This window comes from Acipenser ruthenus, chromosome 3, assembly GCF_902713425.1.
Source record: "Acipenser ruthenus chromosome 3, fAciRut3.2 maternal haplotype, whole genome shotgun sequence".
Lineage (NCBI taxonomy): Eukaryota > Metazoa > Chordata > Actinopteri > Acipenseriformes > Acipenseridae > Acipenser > Acipenser ruthenus.
The window spans coordinates 18,530,496-18,555,098 of record NC_081191.1 but is presented as its reverse complement, the minus strand read 5'-3'; the positions used below and the strand labels follow the sequence as shown (position 1 = coordinate 18,555,098).

Below are 24,603 nucleotides of genomic sequence, written 5' to 3'. Positions count from 1 at the left end.
TTCAGCATGCCCTAAATTAAAAGTGTCTGTTTACCAAGAGAAATGAACTGAGTAATGTTTACATAGTATTGATACTTCAACGCTCTGTTTATATTTGTTTGTACTGTAGCATGTTGCGGCACATCTTGTCCTGGATATTCATTTCACACTTTCCAAAATAACTGTAACCAGTCCAAATACTTTACACACCATAACATTTTATTACTGTATCTAGAAATGGTTACATGTTTAATTTTCTGTTTTTGCTTTATTCAAACTAACCCTTCCAAAAAAGGAATGGTAAAGAACACCACATATACTCTAACATTTGATTTACTCACAAATGGAAAGTACAATGAAAAAGGATTACACAAGTCATCAAAGATATTCTATAAATAATTAGCTTGAAACCCTATTTTAGGAATTGCATCTGTTCATGTTGTACCTGACTGCATATCACCTGTCTTTTTAAGATCCTTTAGATTTTGCTTGTTTAGTCTTTACGCATTAGTTTTTAAACAGTGCAGCTTGTATATAGATTTTCCCATGCAGTATTTCCTTTTTATAACATTGAATGCTGGACATGAAACAGTTATAAGATAGGATCAGAGAAACAGACTGATATAGATGCTAGGTGTTGGTGGATCAATCTCAGACTCTTAACAGCAATATGGCACAGGGGGCGGACTACCATACAAGCTTGAGGTCATGCAACCACTCAGCTTGTAAGACGATCCCCCAGCACCAGTTCATCAGACATCCTTAGCATAGGGGCACACTACACACATTCCACTCAAGTCATCGTGTGGGGAAGGCAGTCTGCCACAAGCTTGGTTTAAGCACAGAGCCCCAATAAAACTCACTGAGGACACACAGAGAACTGCAGTACAGAGGGGATTTTGGAGAGGAGCTCTGATTCACACAGCTGGCTGGGAAGTGCTTTATGCTTTGCAAGGAATTATTAGATTGAATAGCAAGCCTATTGATACCATTTTCTATTTAGTTTTAAATCTCAATGTTTGGTATTTGGCTTTTTATTCAATGCATTAAGGATGAAAAGACACTAAAAGATTAGTTTTTTTTTTTTCTTTGTTTAGTTTTTTTTTTTAATTTGTTGTTGTTGGCCAGGATTTATTATCCCTGAAATTAAAGGAAGAAAGGAAAAAAAAAACATTTTCATTCATAAAAAATACTTATTTTTTTTTACAATGTTCTGGAATATGCTAAGTATCCATTTACTTTTCTCTGTCTTCCTGGGGGCTCTGATGGCAGGTGTCAGTGCTCAGCGACGGGGTACAGATAGTAATGGCAGGCGATATAATCGCATCCAGCAAGGACAATGCTCTTATACCTTTATCTTGCCTGAAAATGAAGGCAACTGCAAAGAGGGAACAACAGACAAATACAACACCAACTCCCTTCAGAGGGATGCTCCACTGGTGGACCATGAGTTTTCTACACAGAAAATACAACACCTGGAACATATCATGGAGAATTACACACAGTGGCTTCAAAAGGTAAGGAGAGTATTTGGAGAGCTAATTGTTTAAATATGCATAATTGTGTATCTTAGCTGACTGGCAAATTGCTTTACAAAGACTGACCAGTGTGTCCTGGAAGTGGAAGGATAAAACACTTCTTATAGGTTTACTGATTTGGGTTAATTTGAAAGGACATAGGTAGTTCTGTCAGCTTTTCAAAGAATTGTAAAAATTGTAATTTTCTTTCTGTTTTTTTTTTTTGATCATGCAGAACAAGATAATGTATAAAGGTCTTCAATACAATATATTTAAAGGTTTTCAATACAATATATTTTTCAACTTTGTACTTTCTGTTTTTTATATATATATAATACTGTCATATGCATTCCTTTTTTATTTACCAAATATATATATATATATATATATATATATATATATATATATATATATATATAATGGTTGAATACAGTAATACTATTCTGTGGTTCTATAAATATGATGCATGGTTGTAAATTCTTTTGGGCTCTCATCAAATAGATATCCCTAGCTTGTATAAATTACGCCTATTTCATGAATGTGTCACACTTATTAGAAATGTATCCTTTAACCTTAACAAAACAGAGCAGATCCTGACAGAAACATTTTGAAAGCTGTACTTGATAAAACTGACTTATTGTGGTATACTTTAAATTACTTTTTAAAAAGTATTTAAGATATAATAACAAGTAATTTCTAAAGATGACCAGGAGGACAAACTTCTAAATATAGTAAAGTAAGATTTAGGTTAAAAGAAACTGTTTGTATGTGTTTTTCTTCCCTGGCAAAGGATTTATGACAGTCAATTTATTTGACAAAGCAATGTCAAGCCTGAAAGTGAAAACATTTTTAGGTCTTAATTTCCAACTAGCCACCTGTTTTTTAAACCACTGTTGCCAAAATTGAATCCTAGAATATATTTATTTCAATAGTTGATTTCGATTTCCATTCACAAATCATGCTAGTGTTCCACGGTCATTTAAAAAAGGATGACCCATAATTGGTTTAAAACATTTCATGGTTTTATTTATAACTGTGCAGTATCTGCAAAACAACATCAGATATGTACACAGTATGTTAGAGCATCACCAAGTGTAGTTAAGTAGTGATAAAAAAGAATGTGATGTATCTTTCAAAAAGTGATTTAAAGATTAAATTCAGTCAGGAAAATAAAAATATCTTTCACTTGGGTTGGCTCCAAGCAATATAAATCCTTTTTAAAAATACCATAATGTTAAGTTATAGCACACATCTCTTTGAGCACTTGATTGTAAATAATTAAGTAAGCTTTAGGTTTTAGTTTTAACATGAATATTGTATTTGTATGCATATCAACTGATGTTTCTGTCATATAAATTCCATATAAAATGACATGTTAGTTCTTAAACAAATATATGGGAATTGCTGCTACTCCTATTATATGTTCTTACTAAGACTGGTTCAGACTTGAGACTCCGACAGGTCAGAATGACCTCATCCACACTCTTGTGACATGCATCTTTTTTGGAAAGGCATACTGCCTTTCTCATGCGTCTGCGACCTGAAATCGCATTGGGTTGGATAATGTTGAAAAATGTCAACATTTGCTGCATGGTCAGAGTGAAGCTGCACAGCTTTTATAGCTGTGTGAGCCTGACGTATTGCATTCACTTGTGACAGAAGTGTGAACCAACCCTTACTCCTGCTATAAGCACTGGAAATTACAACGTTGTATTTACATCACATTATTTTAAAATCAGTGGTATAGTATTTGACGTTTATCTGAATGCCTACACCTTTAAAGAAGCATTCTATATAATACAAAGAGGGGTGTGGCACAAGTGGTGGAGGTTTACCAGCTAAATAAATAAATCATGTGTAAAACAATAATTATCGAAAACTTGTGAATAATGACATGCATTTGTTCAGCATATAATTTGACCTACACACTAAACCCCAGACACCCCTCAGTTATGTTTTATATGAAATACTTTTTAATGTTATCCATATATTAAAGAATACAATTATTGATTCATTGAGCCATACCAGTACTTGTGTTATGGTAATAATTGTCATTGGACATTAATAGGAAATAATGCACTAGTTCATGTTAAGAGGGTATGATTGCATAATTGGACACACCTGAGCTTAAGTAGACACACCACTGACCCTTCTATAATTACAGCTCACAATAAAAATTGGCATGGCTCAAACTGCTAAGAAATGTGTCTTTAATGATGCCCTGTTTGTTTCACTTGATTTCTCTGGGAATTACAAATCCACAATAATTGTTTTCCCCCATGGAGGTCCCCAGGCACTTAAAAGTAGGCTGCACATACACTGTTAATCCAGTAATCAGAAATAAAATGCTATTTTTAATGATGCAATAAAGATAGCTACTTGTTAAGTTACACGTGTTAGGTTTAGGCCTTGGTAAAACTGCATTGTAAAACTCACCTTTCTATCTTGTAGCTTGGTCATTAGTTGATAATGATATAATATTTGGATTTAGTTAACTTCTGAAACCTGTTGTGCAAACTGTCAAACTTAGTTTAGTAATATCAATACTGCAAATTAATCAGAAATAGCTTACCTGTGGAGAATTAGTTTAGCTTGTGCTTTTCATGATAAAAAAAAAAAAAAGTTGTGTCATCCATTTCCTAGCAAAACATACATATAAAGTTTAAGCTTTATGAAATTCATATGATTTATGGGTACCTGACTCATTACTTTTTTTTCCAAATGGAAATGTACCTAAACCTATTTTTTGGGGGTTTTGAAAATGGCAAAAATGTGTTTGGTAAGTACAGTTTTAGTGTGAAGAATCAATTTTAGGTTTGACAATGCCAGTAGGTAGTTCGTCAAATACAGCTGCTGGATTGACATACACGACAGCTCTTGTTTGGAATTTTCCATTGAGGAAGGTTTGTGCTTTCCAGTTGTTCATTTGGTACACCTGGCACAGTATACAGTGTTTTGTTTGAGTGTGTCATACAGTAATATTGTTTATGGCATATTACACATCTATGGGGTAGTTTCACAGACCCTGATAAACAGTAATCGTGGACAATCTAAATTAAGTTTAGGTAGCCCAATATTAGTGTTAAGCATAAGTTTCACAAAAGTAGTGTTTTTGGAGTTGTGGAATAGACAAAAAAAAATCATGGTTTCTGGTACAATATGCAGAACTTTTTTTTGTCATTGCCAGACTGTTATTTCTACAAGGTCCATAAAAACAAAATTAGGTATGGTGAGAACTATGTAAACAATGACCCCTTGTGTCAGAGGTTCCAGTGAATTAGGATGGCTTCATTACATTTGGTCAAAGCCATGACTGGAATAATTTCCATGTCCTTGAGAAGCAAGTACATAAATAGTCAATTGCCAGAGGTGACTGTATAAGAACCTCCGATTTTAAACTGTGAAAAATAAAATCAATCTTAACAATTTTCAAACAGCTTTTTTTATGTCTTTTGCTAGGTGATAAATAAAAAGAAAATATGCACTTTCAGGACAATAAATCTTTATAAAAAAAATATTATAATGTGTTTCTCCAGTTATCCTAGTGAATCATCCAGAAAACTGACCAATGATTGGAGTATCATCGGCTGGGGACCTGAAAACTGTTTTTATTTAAAATGACTATTTAGGTTCTGCTTGAAAAAAAAAAAAAAAACCTGGACTGCTACAGTAGTCGGAGTTACTGCCTTATGGCATTTATTATTCCACAGTTTTTTGTTTTTTCCCCTGTATCTAAGGTTACTATTTTTATTCTCTTGTATCTAAGGTTACTAGGAACATATACAGTATTTTGGGTGATTCATGTATGTAGCCAATTTAAACCCCAATCCTAGAATCAGAATCTTCTGACCTTAAGTTATATACTTCTGCATGTGATTGATATAGGCCTGCCTAAAATTGTAAGACATTGTTTGTATTGAACGTATATCTACTGAAGGAGGTAATGCCTCATCATTAAACATAGTCTTGCCCAAAGTAAATTCAGCGAGCAGCTACTTTAAGGTATTAACTCTACTCAAGAAGCCCTGATAACATTCCAGTGCAGTCAAAGGTGGCTTCTGTTTGCTGAAAGATTGCTTTGTCACCAGGCATGAGAAAAGGGCAGTTTGATGTGCTTGCCACTAATCTGGAAATATTTAGCTAGGCTCGAGATTAATATACTGTATGCCATCCCTTTTGTGCACAACTTCATAGCAGTGGAATCAATTAAACTGCTTTTTTATAGGAGGGACGTTTTCATTGAAAAATCGTGTCTGACAGAATAGTGTGGAATATTTACCATGACATTACATTTGTTTTATTATGCTTGACACAGCACAACAAGTAACACAATGCAATTGATCGCTACACCTGTGTATATTCAGCAGAAACCAAAAAGATGTTCTACTGAAAACTGTGGCATTTTCCTGTTGCTGTTTAAATCATGTGAATAGACAAGTAACTTGAATCTGAAATTCTTTTTCTATTGATTTTCCATGTTTGACTAAATTATTGGTGTTGGTCATCAATATATGATCAAAATACACCCGAAATGTTGCATATAGAACTATGTGTAAACCTTTATTTTCATTTTACATGCACTTTGCATCATACTGCAAGGTGACAAATGACATTATTCTGTTTATGAAAAAAGTTACTTTCAAAGGGCCACACAGCATGCCTGAACACACGAGAGAAGAAGCTAGTCATGTCAAGGGCAACTTCCTTTGTATAAAAGTTTGCTTTCACTGTTGATATGGGCCAACACTAACAAATTGGCTATGCAGTACTAGGATGCTCAATAGACTAGAAAGATCTTCCTTCCTGTCTTCCTTTTTTAAAAAGTAAAATGCATTGTACAGAGCTACGGGTTTATCTATGCTTCACCTGTTACCTCATAAAATCTAAAAGGGTTCTTAAATGGTCAGTTCAAGGAACAAATGGGAGTAAGGACTTCCAATAAGAAAATCAACATAGCATTAAGTTACAAATTAGACCAGTGTTTCTGATGTGCATTTGAGTACTGTACATCACCTCAAATGATTAGCCTCCAATATATAAGCATATCCAAATCACACTTGGTGGAAAATAATACTGTCTGCATTTTAAATTCACAAACAGAAAGGGTCCTATTTTGAAGGCAAATGCATATTTCAGAAAGACTAAAAACATTTCATAGTTATAAAACTATACTCACAGCATTGGTTTAACTGGTGCATAGCATCTTGCTGGTTCTATACTATCAATTGTGTTATTCCTTTCTGAAAATGTGTCATTCTCTTGCATTTGCTTCAAAGCAGCCCTAAAAGTTTATTTCAGTCAGGAAAACTCATGCGATAGAAAGAACCATATTTATTAAAGCTTAGACAACAAATACTACATTAAATATTTTTTCATTACATCTTTGGCATTTGGCCTCGCCCTTCGAGATACCCATGCCTATAATTTAGTTTGCTGATAGTGGAGAGGTTGTAGGGACGCCACGGGCAGTGGGCAAGATAGCTGCCCTCCCCCTTAGACGAAGCCAAAAACAGGTGGAGGCTGGAGAGGAAGAGGCGAACTCTGATGTACAGTGGGGATGAATGGATTGAGGGTAGATGTAAAGCCCTTTATAGCTGATCATTGGATGTGTTGTTTATCGAATGATGAATGAGATACTAGCCAAAGGAAAGTTCTGGTAATAAGAGCGCCTGAACCATAATTTGTTACCACAATTAGATTGATATTTCCTATAGGGGTCAGGGAATACAAAAATAAACACACAGTTTGTATTATATTATAACACATGTAATACAAACATTATAACACATACATTTTATAGCACAGACAATTTTGATAAGACATGTTGTCTATTAAAGTCTATATGATATTTGGTAGAAATGAGCACACCTGATTACTTTTAAAAATAGCATGTGTGCCAAAACAATATGACTGGAAAATTAACTTTACATTAATTAACCTCACTTCTGGGGCCAATTTTCTCACAAAAGAAGTATTCTGTCATTATCAATGAAATATCCTGTGTGGATGCATATAATGACCCCATATATGCACTCTGTATAACATTCATTTGTTTGTAATTCTACTGCTTTTTTAAATGTTTTTTTTAGGTGTATTTATTTATTTTATCCGGTGTATGACTTTTAGTTTTAGAATACATGCTTGTACTTAAATGTGTCCATAAATTAATAATGGCCAGTGATATATTGTGGTGTCTTTTTTATCTTCATGTAACAGAAATGTTGATAATTAGTTTCTGTTAAAATATGTTTGCATCAGGTAAACAAAAAAGATAAGACATCCATCTCTGGAAGTTATCAGAAACCCTAGACCATTTTCCTTAAGCCACGTATTTGTAGGAGATAACAGTACAGAAACAGGATTAGCCATGTCATGCAACTATGGAGGAAAGCGTTCTTGTCCCAGCTTTCCATGAGGATGTTTTGAATAGGCGTTCAATGAATGGGTTATAACGGCTTGTTTTACCGGGTTTCAAAACAAGCCCACCCCCAACCCGTTTAAACCATGTAACCCCTGAAATCCACCAAATATTTTTTTTACCAAAAACACAGAATTCCTGCTTTCTATTATACTCCTTTAAACCACCATCCCACTGTCTGCCATCTACCACATCGTGTTCCAGCACTTTTGAAACTCCCCAGATAAACAGCCAGCTTCAGATTTGTTTATCCATTTGCATAACCATATTAGCCCTACTTTGAGCACATCTGCAGATGTCCAAGTTATCCATGACACTATTCAACAACTGCTTCCTACACTTTGCTCAACGCAAATCAAAACATTTTGAAGAACAAAAAAAAAACTGCTTTAACACAAATAGAGAAGAGTTCATTGAGGAAAAGCTAATAAATAAGCTACAATAAAACAAACATTACTGGAAAAATGGAGTTAGAATCTGCGAATGACGAATATCTGATTACAAATTAACACGTTTCACTCCCACACAGCTTGGAATAGTTTAGTAGATCCTCTCCATATGATGACAGGGTCACTTGGAATTAGATTATTTTGCAAGACTTGGAAGCCAAAGACACAATAAACATAAAACACATTTGTTAAGCAATCCTGAAGCATAACATTTAGAATACTTGTAAAGTGAAAAGGGACACTTTATTCGATGAACATGTAAACCTTATTGTTCTTCAGATTATACAGCCCTAGTTTTATAGTTTACAATACAGTTTCTTAAAAAATGATAAATTATATTTGAGCCCATTTTTGTGAATGACACACGACAAAACAAAAATAATCATTAAACTAAAAAGATTCAAACTACGTCAGACTTCACACACTAGGCCAATAGAGATGTCTTTTACTATGAGGTGCAGCATTTCAGTATCTTAGGTTTTGATTACAGTATATACCATGATTTTAAAGCGCAGCATTACCGGAGAACATACTAACTTGCTTTACATAACCAAGAATGCTTACTGACCCGAAAAATAAATAATATCTTTTTTTTACAGAAGATGTTGATGAGTTGACAGATCTATCTGATGGCGAAGTTCATCACATTACACACCGGTCAAACAATTTGGTGTAAAATGAAAACCAGACGTATTCATAAAATTATTTCTGATCCTACTTCCTGAGAGTTGTGGCTACCACTGATACTTTTTACTACAGTTTTTAGGTGGTAGATCATGAAATTACACTTATGGAGACATTTCTATAGAAAAATTAATTTTAGTACATTTTAAAACTTATTTTTTATATTCAAGCTAGGTAATCACAGGGCATATTTTGTCATAGAGTCAGATTCTCAGCTGTTTATAAAGGTATAACACTGTATACTTTCGGTGGATATTTGTCCTGATACACAAGCCGAAAGTCATGTTGTCAGTCAGACCTCAAACAGGTACAATGTTCATCGGAGCAGAAGGGTTAAAGGATTGGTTTCTAAACTACATTACCCAGAAGAATGACGATGGCGCTTGTTTAATACATTTTGGTTTGCTATACGGAAACTGGATAAAGAGAAATTATTTCAGTTTGTGGCTGTTTCAGTGGCCGTTACGCTGTCGGTCTTACATCACAAAGTTGTATTAAAAATAAGTCAATAGATAGCTTTACAAACCTACTGCCAACCACCTGAGATTAAGTAGCTTTTAAAAAAATAAATAACTAAAAATTTACATATAAAATAGTTTAATGGTTTTTGTAATTTTATTATGATAAATATTCTTCCAAGTCTGGCGGTCAAACTTTATTGGCCTCCTGCTGTAGACAAAGACAATGTAATAGTATTGCTGCATTAATTTAAATACGTTTGTTACTGTGTGTGACTGAGGGTTTGTGAATTCAAAGGATATGTGTATTTGTGTACTGTGTATATATTTTTGCTTTGAGGTTTAGAGCTGCGCATTTTTCATTATTTTTTATTTTATTTTCATTTGTATGTGCGAGACTCCCTAGAAATCTAAGGGCATTTTTCTAGCAAAAGAACATTGTGACAAAAAAAAGTACTTGTACGACCGGCAAGTATAATGGTAAACCTTGTTGTTCCTCACACAAATCCTGTTGTCCCTGGCGTCGGGCGATATGAATTGCACACCCCTGTATATGGTAAATAATCATAATCAAAAAAAGTATTTTTAAATGCAGTTTTTATTATGTTAAAAACGTTCTAAAACAAAACTTGAAGTCAGTTGGAAAATTGAATTGACATTTTGAGATTAGGTTTGCTGTCTTGCTAAATTGCTTACTTTAGAGTAAAGGACAAGTAGAATATGAATTTAAATCTTTATAACAGTCAAACCATGTAAAAACAGCTACACATACAAAATACACATTCGAAAACAAGCTTTGAAACCAATAAAACATCAAATATATTTGTGTAATTCATCAAAGGAGTTGTAGAAAAGACCTAGTAGCCAACCATGCTAAGTCTGCCTTCTTAAAAAATACAATACTGTTTGGAAGTCTAAAGCAAGAAAAATAAACAATCTTTATCAGCAGTGGCTATGTTTACAACCGAAAAAATGTTTAAACTGCTATGTCTACAGAAAAAAATGCTTTTTTTGGGGATAATTATGAAATATACGATCTAAGCTTGCATTGCTTATGTTAAATTATATAAATATTGAGAGAACGATATTATGTCAGCCTTAATATTTAGCTTTGCACGCATTTAAATGGTATTTACTTGCTATTACCTGGAAGACTCTTCCTTGTAATGCCAAATAACTGTGATTCTTTAAATAAACTAATAAAAGTGCAACTGAGTATTTAATATAATTGTTACTAACTTATGGAGAGATAGCACACAAAAGACATGCTGTGGTGATGTTGAAATGAAAAAGCTGACATCTGTTTTGGGTTGCCAGTAGTACAGTATTCTTTAATACTATGCAGTAGGTGAGTACTGAATCCAAGTATTTTGGGGGAAAGGGCTGTACTAAAGCCTGATGAGTCTCCTGAAATCAAGCTTTGTGGACAGACATGATTTTGTTCAACCTCATAGTTTCATAAGATGCCCTGATTGGACTGTGGCCCTATGCCTGGATATCTCTGAGAATAATCATTGATGGTGTCTGGTAAGATATTGTTTGGAATGTGATGGCTGTTTGAAAGCCAAGTTGTTAAAGCTGTTCTGTTTTTTTTTTTTTTTTTTTTGGAACTGCTGCTGTTTTTAAGTGTATGTTTTGTATGGCACAGTGTTGTGTTTTTTTTTTGTTTTTTTTTCGAGACCCAATCATTCCTTGAACTAAACGTGTTGGTCCAATTGTGTGTTGAGATGTACTGTCCAGGGCTAAGGAACTGGTAAGCAGTCTGACATCGTTTATATAGACCATAACAACTGTACCATAACTACATTTAAACCGATCCTTGTATTTTCAGCATGTTTTACATATTACATTTTTGTGTGCTTTTTCTTTTTAATAAATCCTTTGTATAATGTATATGTCCTCTCAAATACTGAACAATAAGGTCTAGGTGATTACCAAGCCTATAAATGCTTCAGAACTAATGATGTTTACGTTATATTGGTTACACAGCATTACACAGTCTTACAGACTGTTAAGTAAAGTACCGTCTTCATTCCAAGGTCAAGGCAAAGTCTCCTTTTCCACATACCATGGAGAGAAGTGACCCATTTGAAAGCAAATATTTCTTGAAGCCCACAGTTAGATGTTAAGAGCCTTTGCAACTGTTGATGGCTTTGACATTGTGACACTGATGTAAATCTTAGCTGCTAAATCTGCACAGATATTGACAGAAATATTTTGTTAAATAATTAGCAGCAGAGATTTCTTTATATATCCTTTTACAAACACAGCTAAGAAAATAAATCATATAGCAGCTAAGAAAATAAATCATAAGCTATAAAACTTACCTATAACTGTTAGCAAAAAAAAAAAAGGGTCCTGGCCGTTAAATTAAATGTAATGCGTACTGAACACGCATAGCAGTTAAGCTGCACAGCTTGAGTTTGCATGTGATCAAGCTTCTGGTAATTATTTGGTTCCCGGTGTCTCAATGGTCAAATGTGAATATACTGCATGTGGTAGCTAGAGATGCCGGAACAGTTAATTGTAGCCTGTCTGGGAACTGCCAGAAACACATGTCCAGGTTTTCAATTAAAAAACCACTCACTTGCAATGTGTGTTTATGAATGGTACATAATAAACTGGATACTTGATTTTGAATTCTGAATTTCACTGTGCCGTCTTAGTTCCCCTCAACCTAATCTACCTGTTTACCTCTCGGTCAACCACATCTTTGGAAGGTAAATCTACTGTATATTACGCAAACAATATTCTGTGTTTGGAGAGAGTCAGGATGCTTTATGTTTCTATAACAAGGCGATCAATAAGGAATACAATATTATTGTTTCTTTATAAATATAAAGTATGTACATGCAGGCCTTTTGTTAAGTATATTCCATTTAATGCCTTGGAATTAAAAAAAAAAATCTGTTTCTGTGTTTATTTGCTTCTGTACTGTACCATTTAAAAAGAAATACAAATCCCAAAGAAATGCAAGGATGAAGTACAGGAACACTGCGTACTACATACCAGAAGCGTGGGTATATCTAGCGTAGTATACATTGTCTCAACACACCAGACGGATTGAGACAAAATGAATAGAAACTATACTTTTGATAAGTGTCTTTCACGTGACAGGTGACGAAGGGGCGGCTCTGGAGCAACGCAGAATCCTTCGATTTCTTCATGCGACAACTAGGGAATTGAGCAATCAGAGAACAGCTGATTGGGTTCAATCCCAGGTGGCAGACACTGCTGCTGTACCCTTGAGCAAGGTACTTTACCTAGATTGCTCCAGTAAAAAAAAACAACCAACTGTATAAATGGGTAATTGTATGTAAAAATAATATGTAAAAAAATAATGTAATTGTATGTAAAAAAAAAAAAAAAAAAAAGTGATATCTTGTAACAATTGTAAGTCGCCCTGGATAAGGGCCTCTGCTAAGAAATAAATAATAATAAATACTATGTACACCCTCAGTAGTTATTTGTTTTTTGTATGTGCAAACCAGAACATTCCTCCTCACAGATCAGTGACCTGTATGTTTAGTGTATAAATTATTGTTTGAGATCAAGCATGAGCATGTATTTATTTATTTATTTGTATGCACTGTATGTGGCACTACATCATTATTTTTTTAACTAAAGTCCATTGATTATTAGAACTCTTGTATGAAAGGTATTTTGTATGACATATTACTTTTCAGCAAATGGAGTGTGTTGCCGCCATGATTAATATCCTTGTTTTAATTGTGTGAAATAAATAAGTAGATACATCATTATCTGAGACTATTTTTAGACTATAGTTGTAAATCATGATTAATAGAAGTCAACATTTAATTCCCAGATGACAGAAAGTAATTCTGGCCAGTCCGTTTGCAGATTTTTTGTATTCTGTCCTTTAATCAATTTGGCATGCAGCTACTTTTCAGGCATGCATTTTCAGATGGGGATTGGGTAGATTTGGCTGAGAACATCCATTCTTTATTTACAATTTGCATTCTGTTTTCTGTCAGTTCAAACCCAGGACAAAAGAGACAACTCAGATTGCTAGCACTGGTACTATTGTGGTGATAACTGCTGTTTTAATTGTGCTATGTTGTATTTGCATTTTTTTATGTAATTGCAAAGGTTATATTTGGATGTTAAAGGGACTGTAGGTAATAAAATAATAAAGCATTGCCATTAGCTACATAGATCACTGGTGTACAATTCAGAAAGAAACACTGATACCGTATTTTACTAAATTAAGTTCAAGAAAGATCTGTTTATATTTCTTACTCCAAGGAAATCTGTTACTCTTCTAGGCCTTTTCACTTCAGCAGTGTTTTCTGGGTCAAAACATGTTACAAGCTGAAAGCATGTCAGTCAGTAGGAGAAGCAGCTATTATTATTATTATTATTTATTTCTTAGCAGACACCCTTATCCAGGGCGACTTACAATTGTTACAAGATAACACATTATTTTTACATACAATTACCCATTTATATAGTTGGGTTTTTTACTGGAGCAATCTAGGTAAAGTACCTTGCTCAAGGGTACAACAGCAGTGTCCCCGACCGGGGATTGAACCCATGACCCTCCGGTCAAGAGTCCAGAGCCCTAACCACTACTCCACACTGCTGCCTAGTCAAATAATGACAGGAAAGAAGTCGTTAAAGGGGTGGGGGGAAATGTGCAACACTATTTTAAAGCATTGATGAAAATGCAGATTTCCTTAATCTTATATAGTACCAAGTATCATGTTTAAATCATAATAATAAAAAAGCTTGATCCCTGTAACAGGGGGATTTGTTACGTGTGTGGGTCCACCCTGAATAATAATGAGTCCGACACAGAGCATTGGGAGTTGAAACGGCGCATCGGCATGCAGATTTATTTAACACACACGTGCTGCCACTACGGTAACAGCAATGGTGGCCCTAGTGTCAGATTTAATAAAGAAAACAAAACAAAACAAAGCTAAAAATAAAAGTTTGACACACAAGGCGAGCGCTAGCCTCCAGGAACCTACACACTACCTATGTAAACCCTCTCTATACTGTTTGGGAACAACATCCCACAAACTAACCTACTGCTGTTGCTCCTGAAGTCCCGGCCTCCCAGCGAGCGGGTCGTCGTGACGGTCCTGACTGAGCAGAGCCTTCACAGACACCGTCTTGCAGTTGAAGGGTTCTGTAGTAGTTATCTTGCCGAACGGACGCTCTTCTCCTCGATGTCAACAAAGAGCCCCTCTGTGTAGCATGGCGGTGCAGTTGCCTCGAGCAGATGCTTTGTGAGCTGCGTGCTGCCTCCCTGGGCATGCCCCACCCACCCAATCAATCAGCTCAGCTCAGCTCAGCTCAGCTCAGCTCAGCTCAGCTCAGCTCAGCACATTTGTGCCAGTACCAGCGACAGGGTATGAGGTGCATTTCCATATAGTGTTTGTGAATATCAGTGGCTGAATTATGTCCCCAACGGCACCTCATCATAGGGCCCTCCATGTCACAATCCCTAAAACTGCATAAAACTATATAATGATATATAATGAATCCCACTATACAACAGGTAAGATTAATGGAATTAGATACAATCACTTTAATGGAAAAATATGAAGATAAGGTTGTCATTAGTCTCATGGCACTTTGTTAAATTAAAAGCAGGCTTGCGTGGCATGCAGTATGTATCTGTGACGCCTTTGCCAGCAGTCTCTGATAAGGCACATACCTATAAAATGTTACAGGCATTGAGATAGAGTGGTACTATTCTTGAGCGATTTTCATAAACACAACCTACAAATATGGGAACTACATGCCTTTAGTGTATTAAACACTCTTCCTGATATATGCCACATTTTATCTCTTCAGAATCTTGTCAACGTTTAAATGTGTGGTATTTTTAACCGCCTAGCTAAGTAACCAAGGAAAAGCCTAACCAGGAAAAGAGACAACTTTAAATAAACACTACTGTTCTAAGTCATAATTACAAGCACATTTGCACTTCTTTCATGTCCTGAACAAGACCATAACAGCAGATGTATTTCCCTTGTTTGACTGTCATGAAATTGCAACTTGATATTATTATTATATTTACATTTTCCTAAAGCCATGTGTTATGTTGTCCTTTCGTGAAAGTGTTTAGTGAGTGAAGTGATGTATGTTATTGAACCTGTATGTATTTCCTAATAAAATACATGTGTGAGAGTGGGGTTATTGTGGTCCTAAATAAATAAATATAAATATAAAGTGGGTCAGGCTTGTGTTTTTGAATGTAAGGATAGTTTTACAGATTTACAGAATAACACACGAATTACTCTTTTCTGAGAGAGGCTAGGACCAGCTGAATTATACAAGAAAATATAAACAATTTTTATAATGTGAAGCAAACACCTTTATTTAAATGATCAAAAACAGATTTAGAGCCTATGACTTTGGTACCACTGGGTCTTGCACTTGTAATATGTGTATAGTAGTTTCTGTTCTGTTGTGAGAGCTACAGTGTATTTGATCATTCACAATTGTGTACAGAAAAGTATGAACAAGAGTTGCAATCTACATGTATATACTGTAAGAAATAAGCAATGTTTGCATACTCCCTCTATATGGAGGACCTAAAGAAAAATCTTATCAAAGAACCCTTAGAAACCTGTTAAGAAAATATGTTTCCTCCTCAAATATTTTAACTTGTGAATGCGTTCATACTAATCTTAATATTAATCACATTCAGTATGTCTTGCTCCAGCTGTACATTATATTGATGTAGATTATAAGGGTCAATTGCACTGAAAACATTGATTTATAATATATTTCAGATATTACTACTTGTAAAAGCTAAGCATTTTCTTTTGTTTTATGTAATGGAATACTAATAATGCAACAAACTCAAAATCTCTATCAGTAGACCTGGTTTGTCTTGTGTAATTATACAATAAATCACAGACTCTCCACAGCTACATAATATAATTTACAAATGTCAAATTTTAAAGAATGAAGGAATTTGGGAAACTTATTTTGAAAATAAACGGCATACATCTGGTATTCTTTTAGTTTCACAAAATGAGTGACGGTTCTTTGAATTCAAACATTGACTATAATGCAACTTTTCCTCTGAAGATAATACAGTAGAAGGTTTTGCCAACACCTGTTACCGCTCTCTGTAGCATCAGTTTTAATGGCAGAAATGACAGAACAGTGCATTGTAATATAACTTTAGAATTGAAATGTTTCTGACAACCTACATCTAAAATAATATCGCTTTATGAGCAGCTGCATTGGGATATTGAAAACAATGACAACCCCCTTGCCTAGTTCCATGAACTTCTCTGTCACCGTAACATAGAACATCACAGGGAAGTTCAACATGTTGGGACCTACCACAGCAACCATTTCTGTGCCATTAGGAACTGGCCTTCTTTACCGTTCAGTCTCACAATGCTGTTTAAAAAAAGCAGTAGAATGCTAATAATTTAACTGTAGCTACTGAGTGTACATTTTAGTAGAAAGCAGATCCTTTGGATCCCTCACTCACTGCAAAGTTTGATTATTGACAACCATTATTGCTGCCAGGGCCATTGAAGCTTGTACTGAAAAGAATCAGTTAATTAGAGATGAAAATGTCAAATTGCTTAGGGCCACCAGCAAGACTTTGTTAAGTGCCCCGCAAAGTAGGGAGATCAAGGCTATATTGTACTTGCAACCAAAGGCATCTAGTTTTCTTTCATTTCTCAGGTGATAACACAAATGCGTTATTACAGCACAACATAGCGACTGCAAGATTTGTTTTGTGCCAAGGGATGAAGAGACTAAATGTTTTACGCGCTCTAACTTGATATACATTGATTTTATCGAAACATCTTCCTCGCTTTGGTGGTTGTTAGCTACTCTCCAAACACTAAACATTTCTCAGTCAAGCTTCAGTTTGAAATATTCATGGCGCATGGTTAAAAAACAATGACGTTTCAAAACACTGGAAAACTGTTGCAAAAAAAACCAGACCAGAAATGTTAATTTTAATGATAATAAAATGTAGATGTAATGAGGTGGTCTACGGTTTACAGTTTTTAGCATCAAACGAAATTAAACAAACTCTTCAGATTTAAGTAGTCATTTTCTTTTTGGGGTAAGATCCAAACATCACTGAGGAAGCAAGTTTCCAGGTTACTGCATACTTCCCACACTTTTTGAAGTTGTTGTAGCCTCAGTTGACTGTGTTAACTTAAAGAATACTGAGAAGGTGACCCCCTACTGTGCCCAGTCCATACCCGGAAAGAAAAAAAAAAACCCTATTTGAAGAAATGCTTGTGGAAGCTTTCCACTTTATTTCTGTGGTCTTGTACATACCAGATTTTAGTAATAGCTGTTTCATTTGCATTTCTTAATATTGTAGTGTGCGTCTAAGTGGGCCATTTCATACCTTTTAAAAGTCTAATATTTTCAGTTATGAATAGCAGACCTGTAATATTTTTATTAGTAATCTGTTAGTAATTACCCTTTAATATTAGTTTCAATTCTCCAAAGATTTTGCAGAGTGCAGTGTTTCCCAAAAACCATGCTACTTAACCAAAAAATGTACTTCCTGTTCTCTCAGATATACAATATTTTATACTTGTATTTTCCTCATTTAAAGCCTAACTGATGTAGTAGATGGACTATGTTCCAAGCATATATTTTTTCATTCTTGTGTTTTTTGGTGTATTAATATTTCACCTTGCTGAGTTCAGATATTTAGTTTTATTATTATTATTATTATTTGCATTTATACCATCCAATTGGAAACAAAAAGTGATGTTTCTCAAAGGGCCAGTTGCTTTACTTGTGTCTATTACTTTTGTAACAAGTTGACAGAAGCAAGAAGAATATTTACCTGTATTTTAAAACAATTTGAATCCTGTTATAATAGCCAAGGCTTTAAATCAATGTAACTCTTATCAGCATGAGCAACCTTAGAAGCCTACCGTTTTTAGCTCACCGAGTGGCATATTGGTAATCAGGCAATCAGAAGAATTGAGGATGCTTACATTCTTATAGCTACAGTAAAACTACTTATGATAAATAGTACCAAACAGTGCACATCTGTATCTGTAGTTAACAGGCACCAATTATATTGTAATATAACTGTATTATGGGATACTGCAGCTTCAAGTGCTAGACTAATTTATCTTTCAATATTCTACTTTATATTAATTCATAGCACTGATTATGATACCTTCAGAAGTTTCCACCAGGCGAAACAGCTGTCTTGTTACTTATGTGCCTAAAAAATGATATTGTAATATATATGCCCCATTAATTTTATTTATTGCCTTGTCATAGCTTTTGTTTTAATAATCCATCTTCAGACTCTTCTCTACAAGTGCAAGTGGTTATAAATGTGATTAAGTTAATAGAATAATGGATTACAGTTCAGCAATGTATCCAGACTTGGCAAGATAAGTACTTTACAATAAAAAGTGTTTTGTTCACTTCACTGTAAAAGCATAACAAATTGAATATTATGTTATACAATTATTTAGGAAATAAATTAGGAGTCAGTAAACGTGTTAGTTGTTTACACAGCTGCGTAACATTAAGCAGTGTTGTTCCTTATAAATGCTAATTAGCTACATTTCCATTTGTGTGGTTTACCTCTGAAGGTTAAAAATAAGTTTCGTATTCTGTATACAGCATGTTAATCTTAAAAAAAAGTCTTCAGTAAAATAAATTTGCTACTGTGTGTAATTTCATAATGGAGAAAAACATCTTTCAAAGCAGTTTTAATGATATTCCATTAGGCTGGACTGCATTGGGTCTGGGAGTTAAATATTTGGCCCAGGAGGTGAGGAGGTGACCCCATAGATTGCCCCCAAGCGGAACCCCGTTGAAGAGGTGGCAGAGGGAAAGTTGGCGGAGCAAGGAAGGTGATATCCTTCTAGAGGCTGATAAGTTAATAATAAATTAATAATAGTACAGGGCTTTCTCTTTAGTTTAATGAGAAGATGTTCATCTTTGAGTCCTGTGGTTTGAGAGTCATGGCCAGCCCTTGTCTTACCATTTAATTCAATGGGCTGAGATGCCAATTCATTACAAATGCAGACAAGTTTATAGAGGCGACAGCTGATTTGGTGTGATGGAGCCCTCTTAAATGTTACCAAGGCTACAATTAAATATAATGACTTAGCAATTACAGCTTACACTTAGTTATTACATATTATACAAGCTAGCTGGCTGTGTTACTTAAGTATATGAAATGTGATCCTTTTAGTTCCAAAGAGAAATCAGGGAATGCCATAATCCTAACCTTAGATTATACATGACTAATCCTGTAAGGAAACACAACCCTCCTAACCACTTGAATGTACAGTAGGTGCAATCATCCTCCACTCTTTACATATTTGACTTCCAATTGAGCATGTTTAATGAGTAAACAGTCTGTCTGATTCTGATTATTGTCATAGATCATTTTCATAGAACCACCCTTCTAAACGTTGACTGCAGTACATTATAGTAAAAGGCATATTAAAGATTTAGTAATTCCATTATTGTGAAAGTGAAATGAAAGCATGGCGAATCACTGGGAACTATGACTGGGAACTGAAGCTTTAGAGTAATACTTAGATAGTAAATATAATCTACACTTTCATAATATTTAATTTCTTACCTATAAAATATACTGGCATGTGTTCTTTATGGTTTTATGGTTTCTATTGTTGTTTCTTCATTATATTATTTGCCATGCTGTGTGGTCCAGTGGTTAAAGAAAAGGGCTTGGAACCAGGAGGTCCCCGGTTCAAATCCCACCTCTGCCACTGACTCATTGTATGACCCTGAGCAAGTCACTTAACCTCCTTATGCTTCGTCTTTCGGGTGAGACGTAATTGTAAGTGACTCTGCAGCTGATGCATAGTTCACACACCATAGTCTCTGTAAGTCGCCTTGGATAAAGGCGTCTGCTAAATAAACAAATAATTAATAATTAATAATAAGCTATTCCAGCAAACATGACTCAAGGCTCATTGTGCAGGAAAGCATATTAGCACTGCTCTGTGCTTTGAAAGTTTGTCTATCAAAACCTGTGCAACACTAATATGCTTCCCCATCCTCACAATCAACCTTGAGAAGTCTTTTAAGAAGCATGGCAAATAATAAACTAAGCAGAAACAACAATATAAGGTAGGTTATAAAGAACACACATACTATCATATTAAACAGGTAAGATATACTGGAATATGTATCCTTCAGAACTAGACCACACCTATTAATACTTTGATATGGACAAATCAATATGAAACTAACAGGGTGAAAGCCCATAATGTATATAGTGTGTGAGAATGTAAGGTTGGCAGGGATGGGGTTAAATCTGTCCCTGCAACAATCACAGGTGTCGCCATTCCTCAAGTACGTAATTGGTGCTAATTGGGGAGTGGCCACATGTATTTAAGGGAGGAGAAATCCTTCCTCTGGGAGAGGGAGTAGGTGGATGCGCAGTGTATTGTGCATAGTATTGTTTTGTTTAACCTTTTATTTGGGCACTGTGCTGTTTGTTTGTTTTGTGTGTGTTTTTTTTTTCCACTGCAGTCCTGCTCTAAATCTCTAGGGAGCACTATCCCACGCTGACACCAAATGTGAAAGGATAGCGTCACTGCCAAGGCTGGTTACTGACAGGAGAGACTCAGAAACAGAGAACTGTAGTTTTAAGTGTTGATGCGCACTTTTATTAAACAAAAACAAACACAATACCAGAACAAACAAACAGGCAGGTTAAACAAAACAATAATATGCACAATAGGCTGGGCATTGGCCTTCACTATTAGTACAAACACTCACCGACTCCCTCTCCCAGACAAAGGATTTAACCTCCCTGAAATACACGTGGCCACTCCCAATTAGCATCAATTACCTAATTGGGGAATGGCCACACCTGTGATTTAACCCCATCCTGCCAACCTTACATTCCCGCACACTATTTACATGAAGGGTTTTCACCCTGCCACAGAAACATTTATAAAAACACTGTCTGCACGAATGATCTTCAATTATCTTCTCCTCATTTATTTTGTTAAATACCAGATTTATTAAATACTAATTTCAAACAAAAGGACATATTTATTGACCTCGGTGCTTAGGTCAAATTGATGGTTACAGTTATTGTCTTGTGAATGAGTACACAAGGGCCTTATTAATAAACAAATATGATCCAATTTCTTATGCCGTATCCACACAACCAGAAGAATGCACAATCAGAATTCATTATAACAAATATTTTTCAGCCAGTGTGGTATTCGTAATGTTTTGGGGTTTATTTTATGAACAACTGACAACCCAGTTATTAATTGGAACACCAGCTGTTCGTTGACATAACACCATATGTATTGGAAAGCTATTCCTTGGAATGGTTTGCACAGACAACACCACAAAAAAGTATCCAATGGAAGTGTCAACACACTAAGAAGGTGGATAAAGGGAATTTCATGTGTTCATGGAAACGCACTCCACACTGAGGAAGTGCTAAATGATGAACATCTGCTATTAGGGTTTAGACCTGCTGCTAGACAAGCCATATGGTAAAATGAAAAGAGAAATAGAGAATATGTGGTGATGCGTAATACTAAAATAATCAATGTGCAGACAAAACTATGAGTTGATTATTTGAGTTAATCACACATTAAATATGTTTGGAATAACCTCAAAGTTTTCTGTTTATCCTTAAAACTAAAAGTTTTTTTCTGCTTAAATTTCAGTGGTTACACCAAAGATACTTGCGGTCTTGGTCAAACTTTTTTTATTTGGTTTGCCCATTGAAACAGGTGGCTAGTTTTTGTGACGCCAGGGCCTAGACATAGATTTACGAAAAATAATTTTGCTTTGGAACAACCGCTAGTAACTTTATTTTCCACCAGGTCCTAGGTCCTTAATAGATGATAGTCTTTAAAAGAATTGACAATCCTAATTCCCTCAATGAATAGTGATTTCTTTACATTATTGTCTATGGTGGAAATTAAACATTTGTTAATTTACCTAATGTACTGTACCTTTAACAAATAAAGTAAAGTCATGACAAATGAAAATGTTAATGTAGCTGGGTTGTCCCCATTATAATCAGCAATTAAATCAACATTTCAAATTGGTTACAATTGAAACAAGGGTGTATGTATAATTTCAGCCATTAACATACTGTGCTATACCTAGCAAACAACAAAATTTAACATTGTAATGTGGTGTTTTCTATTTAGTCTACAGAGACCTTGGACTGAAGTATGAGGATGAGAATAGTGTGAGTTAGGGCACTTTGGTTGTTCATAAATCTGGCACTGTGCCTATTGTGTTTGGCTTCTACATACAACTAGAACGTTCCCATTTCCAGTGTTTTGACTCTTGTTCTTTTTGCAAGTAATAAATTCGCCCCAGTGAAGCATAGGTCGTTGTAAAAATACATGCTTTGTAAACCAGTGCTGAAGATTTACAGTACTATGTCTCTGCACTGAAGACTAGCAACAAAAGGTCCTATGCCTAAAATCAACAGAAGAAAGTGGAAAATCCCTCCACTGTTGTCACACTATCTCCCATTATTGCAGGCAGGGCAGTGCAGTAGTGGGAAGTTTTGTTACACATTGCCAAACTACAGTAACATATTTTTCTTTAAAACAAATAAAACCCCATACATGTAACAGAATGGGGCGCTGCTCCACATAGGCAGAGAAAAATGCAAACGAAACAAAACACTATAGGAAAATCAGGAGGTGGCCAAAGCTTAAAGTTGAAAACCATACACCGCGGAGAACACTGCCACAGATGCTTTTTATTGAAAACCACTGGCAAGAAAGAGGTTACAAACTGGAAACATGCCGAGCTCCCTACTCTAAAACTTGAGTGGGCCGCATAACGGAATCCAGACAAGAGGTAAATCAGTCTTTGTATTGCCACTGACGATTCTCTGCCCAGCCTGCATTCCAGTCTCCCTAACTACCACTTGTCTCCTCAAATAATGCTCCTATATCCACCCCTTACTGAATGATGACACGGCCCAGCAACCAATGACTTTCAGTCCTAAACTCCCCAAATGGCTGTTGATTTCTCCATGGACTGGGCAAGTGCATGAAATACAGGGTCCAGTGTGACTGATCACCCCTAAAATTAATCAGTGATGATAATGTATTGAAATACTGTAATTGCTCTTGCTATTGACAAAACAAAGCCACATGTGCTGTTTAGTTTTATAAGTAAGAAGAGCCTTGCATTCATGCTTGGTCTATTGATTTTTATTAGTTACGTAAATGATGTGAGGCTTAATGTAAACATACTCAACGTCGCCCTTGATGGAGGCATTGTATCTCGTATTCTCATCTCTTTAAGTTTCTGTATAATGGAGCGTTGACACAGACTAAACTGATTTTTACAGGAGAAAGGTTTCATGTAATAGAAAACAAAGGCAGCATTTACATGCCCAAGTCATGACTGTTTTCCGTACTTTTCTGGAAATGCGTTGCTATACAGTTCTGATTTAGGAAAAAAAAAACATCCATAACAATGCAGATTACTCCATTCATAGTGATTTAGGGGAGGGGATATTTAAATGTTCGTGTCTGCTCACTAAGTAGGAAAGGAACGACTCTGAATATCGTGAGGAGAGCTTCATGTGTTGCCATGAAGATAAAAACATTTAAAGAGAAATTAATTCACGTGTTTGTCGTGCATATTCTGAATTACGCCGTGCATTAGCTACTTGTTTGTCTGGTTACCTCTCCAAAACACACACACAAACACACAAACACACATACACATATGCACATAATTATATAAAATATAATTTCTACTAAGTACAGGTTTTACTACTTAGAATTTATATTTGTGTGTTTGTGTCATTAACACTGGAACCGCCTTTTACAATACATGTTTTTATTTTGAATGTAACCTACAATAGTCTATATATATATATATATATATATATATATTACACACACACAAGCCTGTTGTTATCTCCACTGGACCTGACAGCAATCAATTCCTTTGTTTTGTACAATAATGCACCAGGGAAAATATCAGTAGGAGAGATTTCATCTTGAAGCTAGCCACAGCGCTTCAGCAGAAACATTTCAATCAGAAAACTGCAAAGCCACAGGCTGCAGCAGCTCAACTTGGATTCTGTGCTGCGAGTGACACACACG

At 35.3% G+C, this 24,603-nt stretch overlaps 1 protein-coding gene across 1 annotated transcript in view; it reads left to right on the top strand.

Moving 5' to 3' along the window:
- The first annotated feature begins 763 nt into the window (after positions 1-763).
- The window catches only part of LOC117394235 (angiopoietin-1-like), an 89,013-nt gene continuing 65,173 nt past the window's right edge, over positions 764-24,603 (top strand). The window contains exon 1 of the mRNA XM_033992327.3: positions 764-1,496. Within this exon, the coding sequence (XP_033848218.1) occupies positions 1,188-1,496 (309 nt within the window). The 5' untranslated portion in view covers positions 764-1,187. The remainder of the gene's footprint in view (positions 1,497-24,603) is intronic.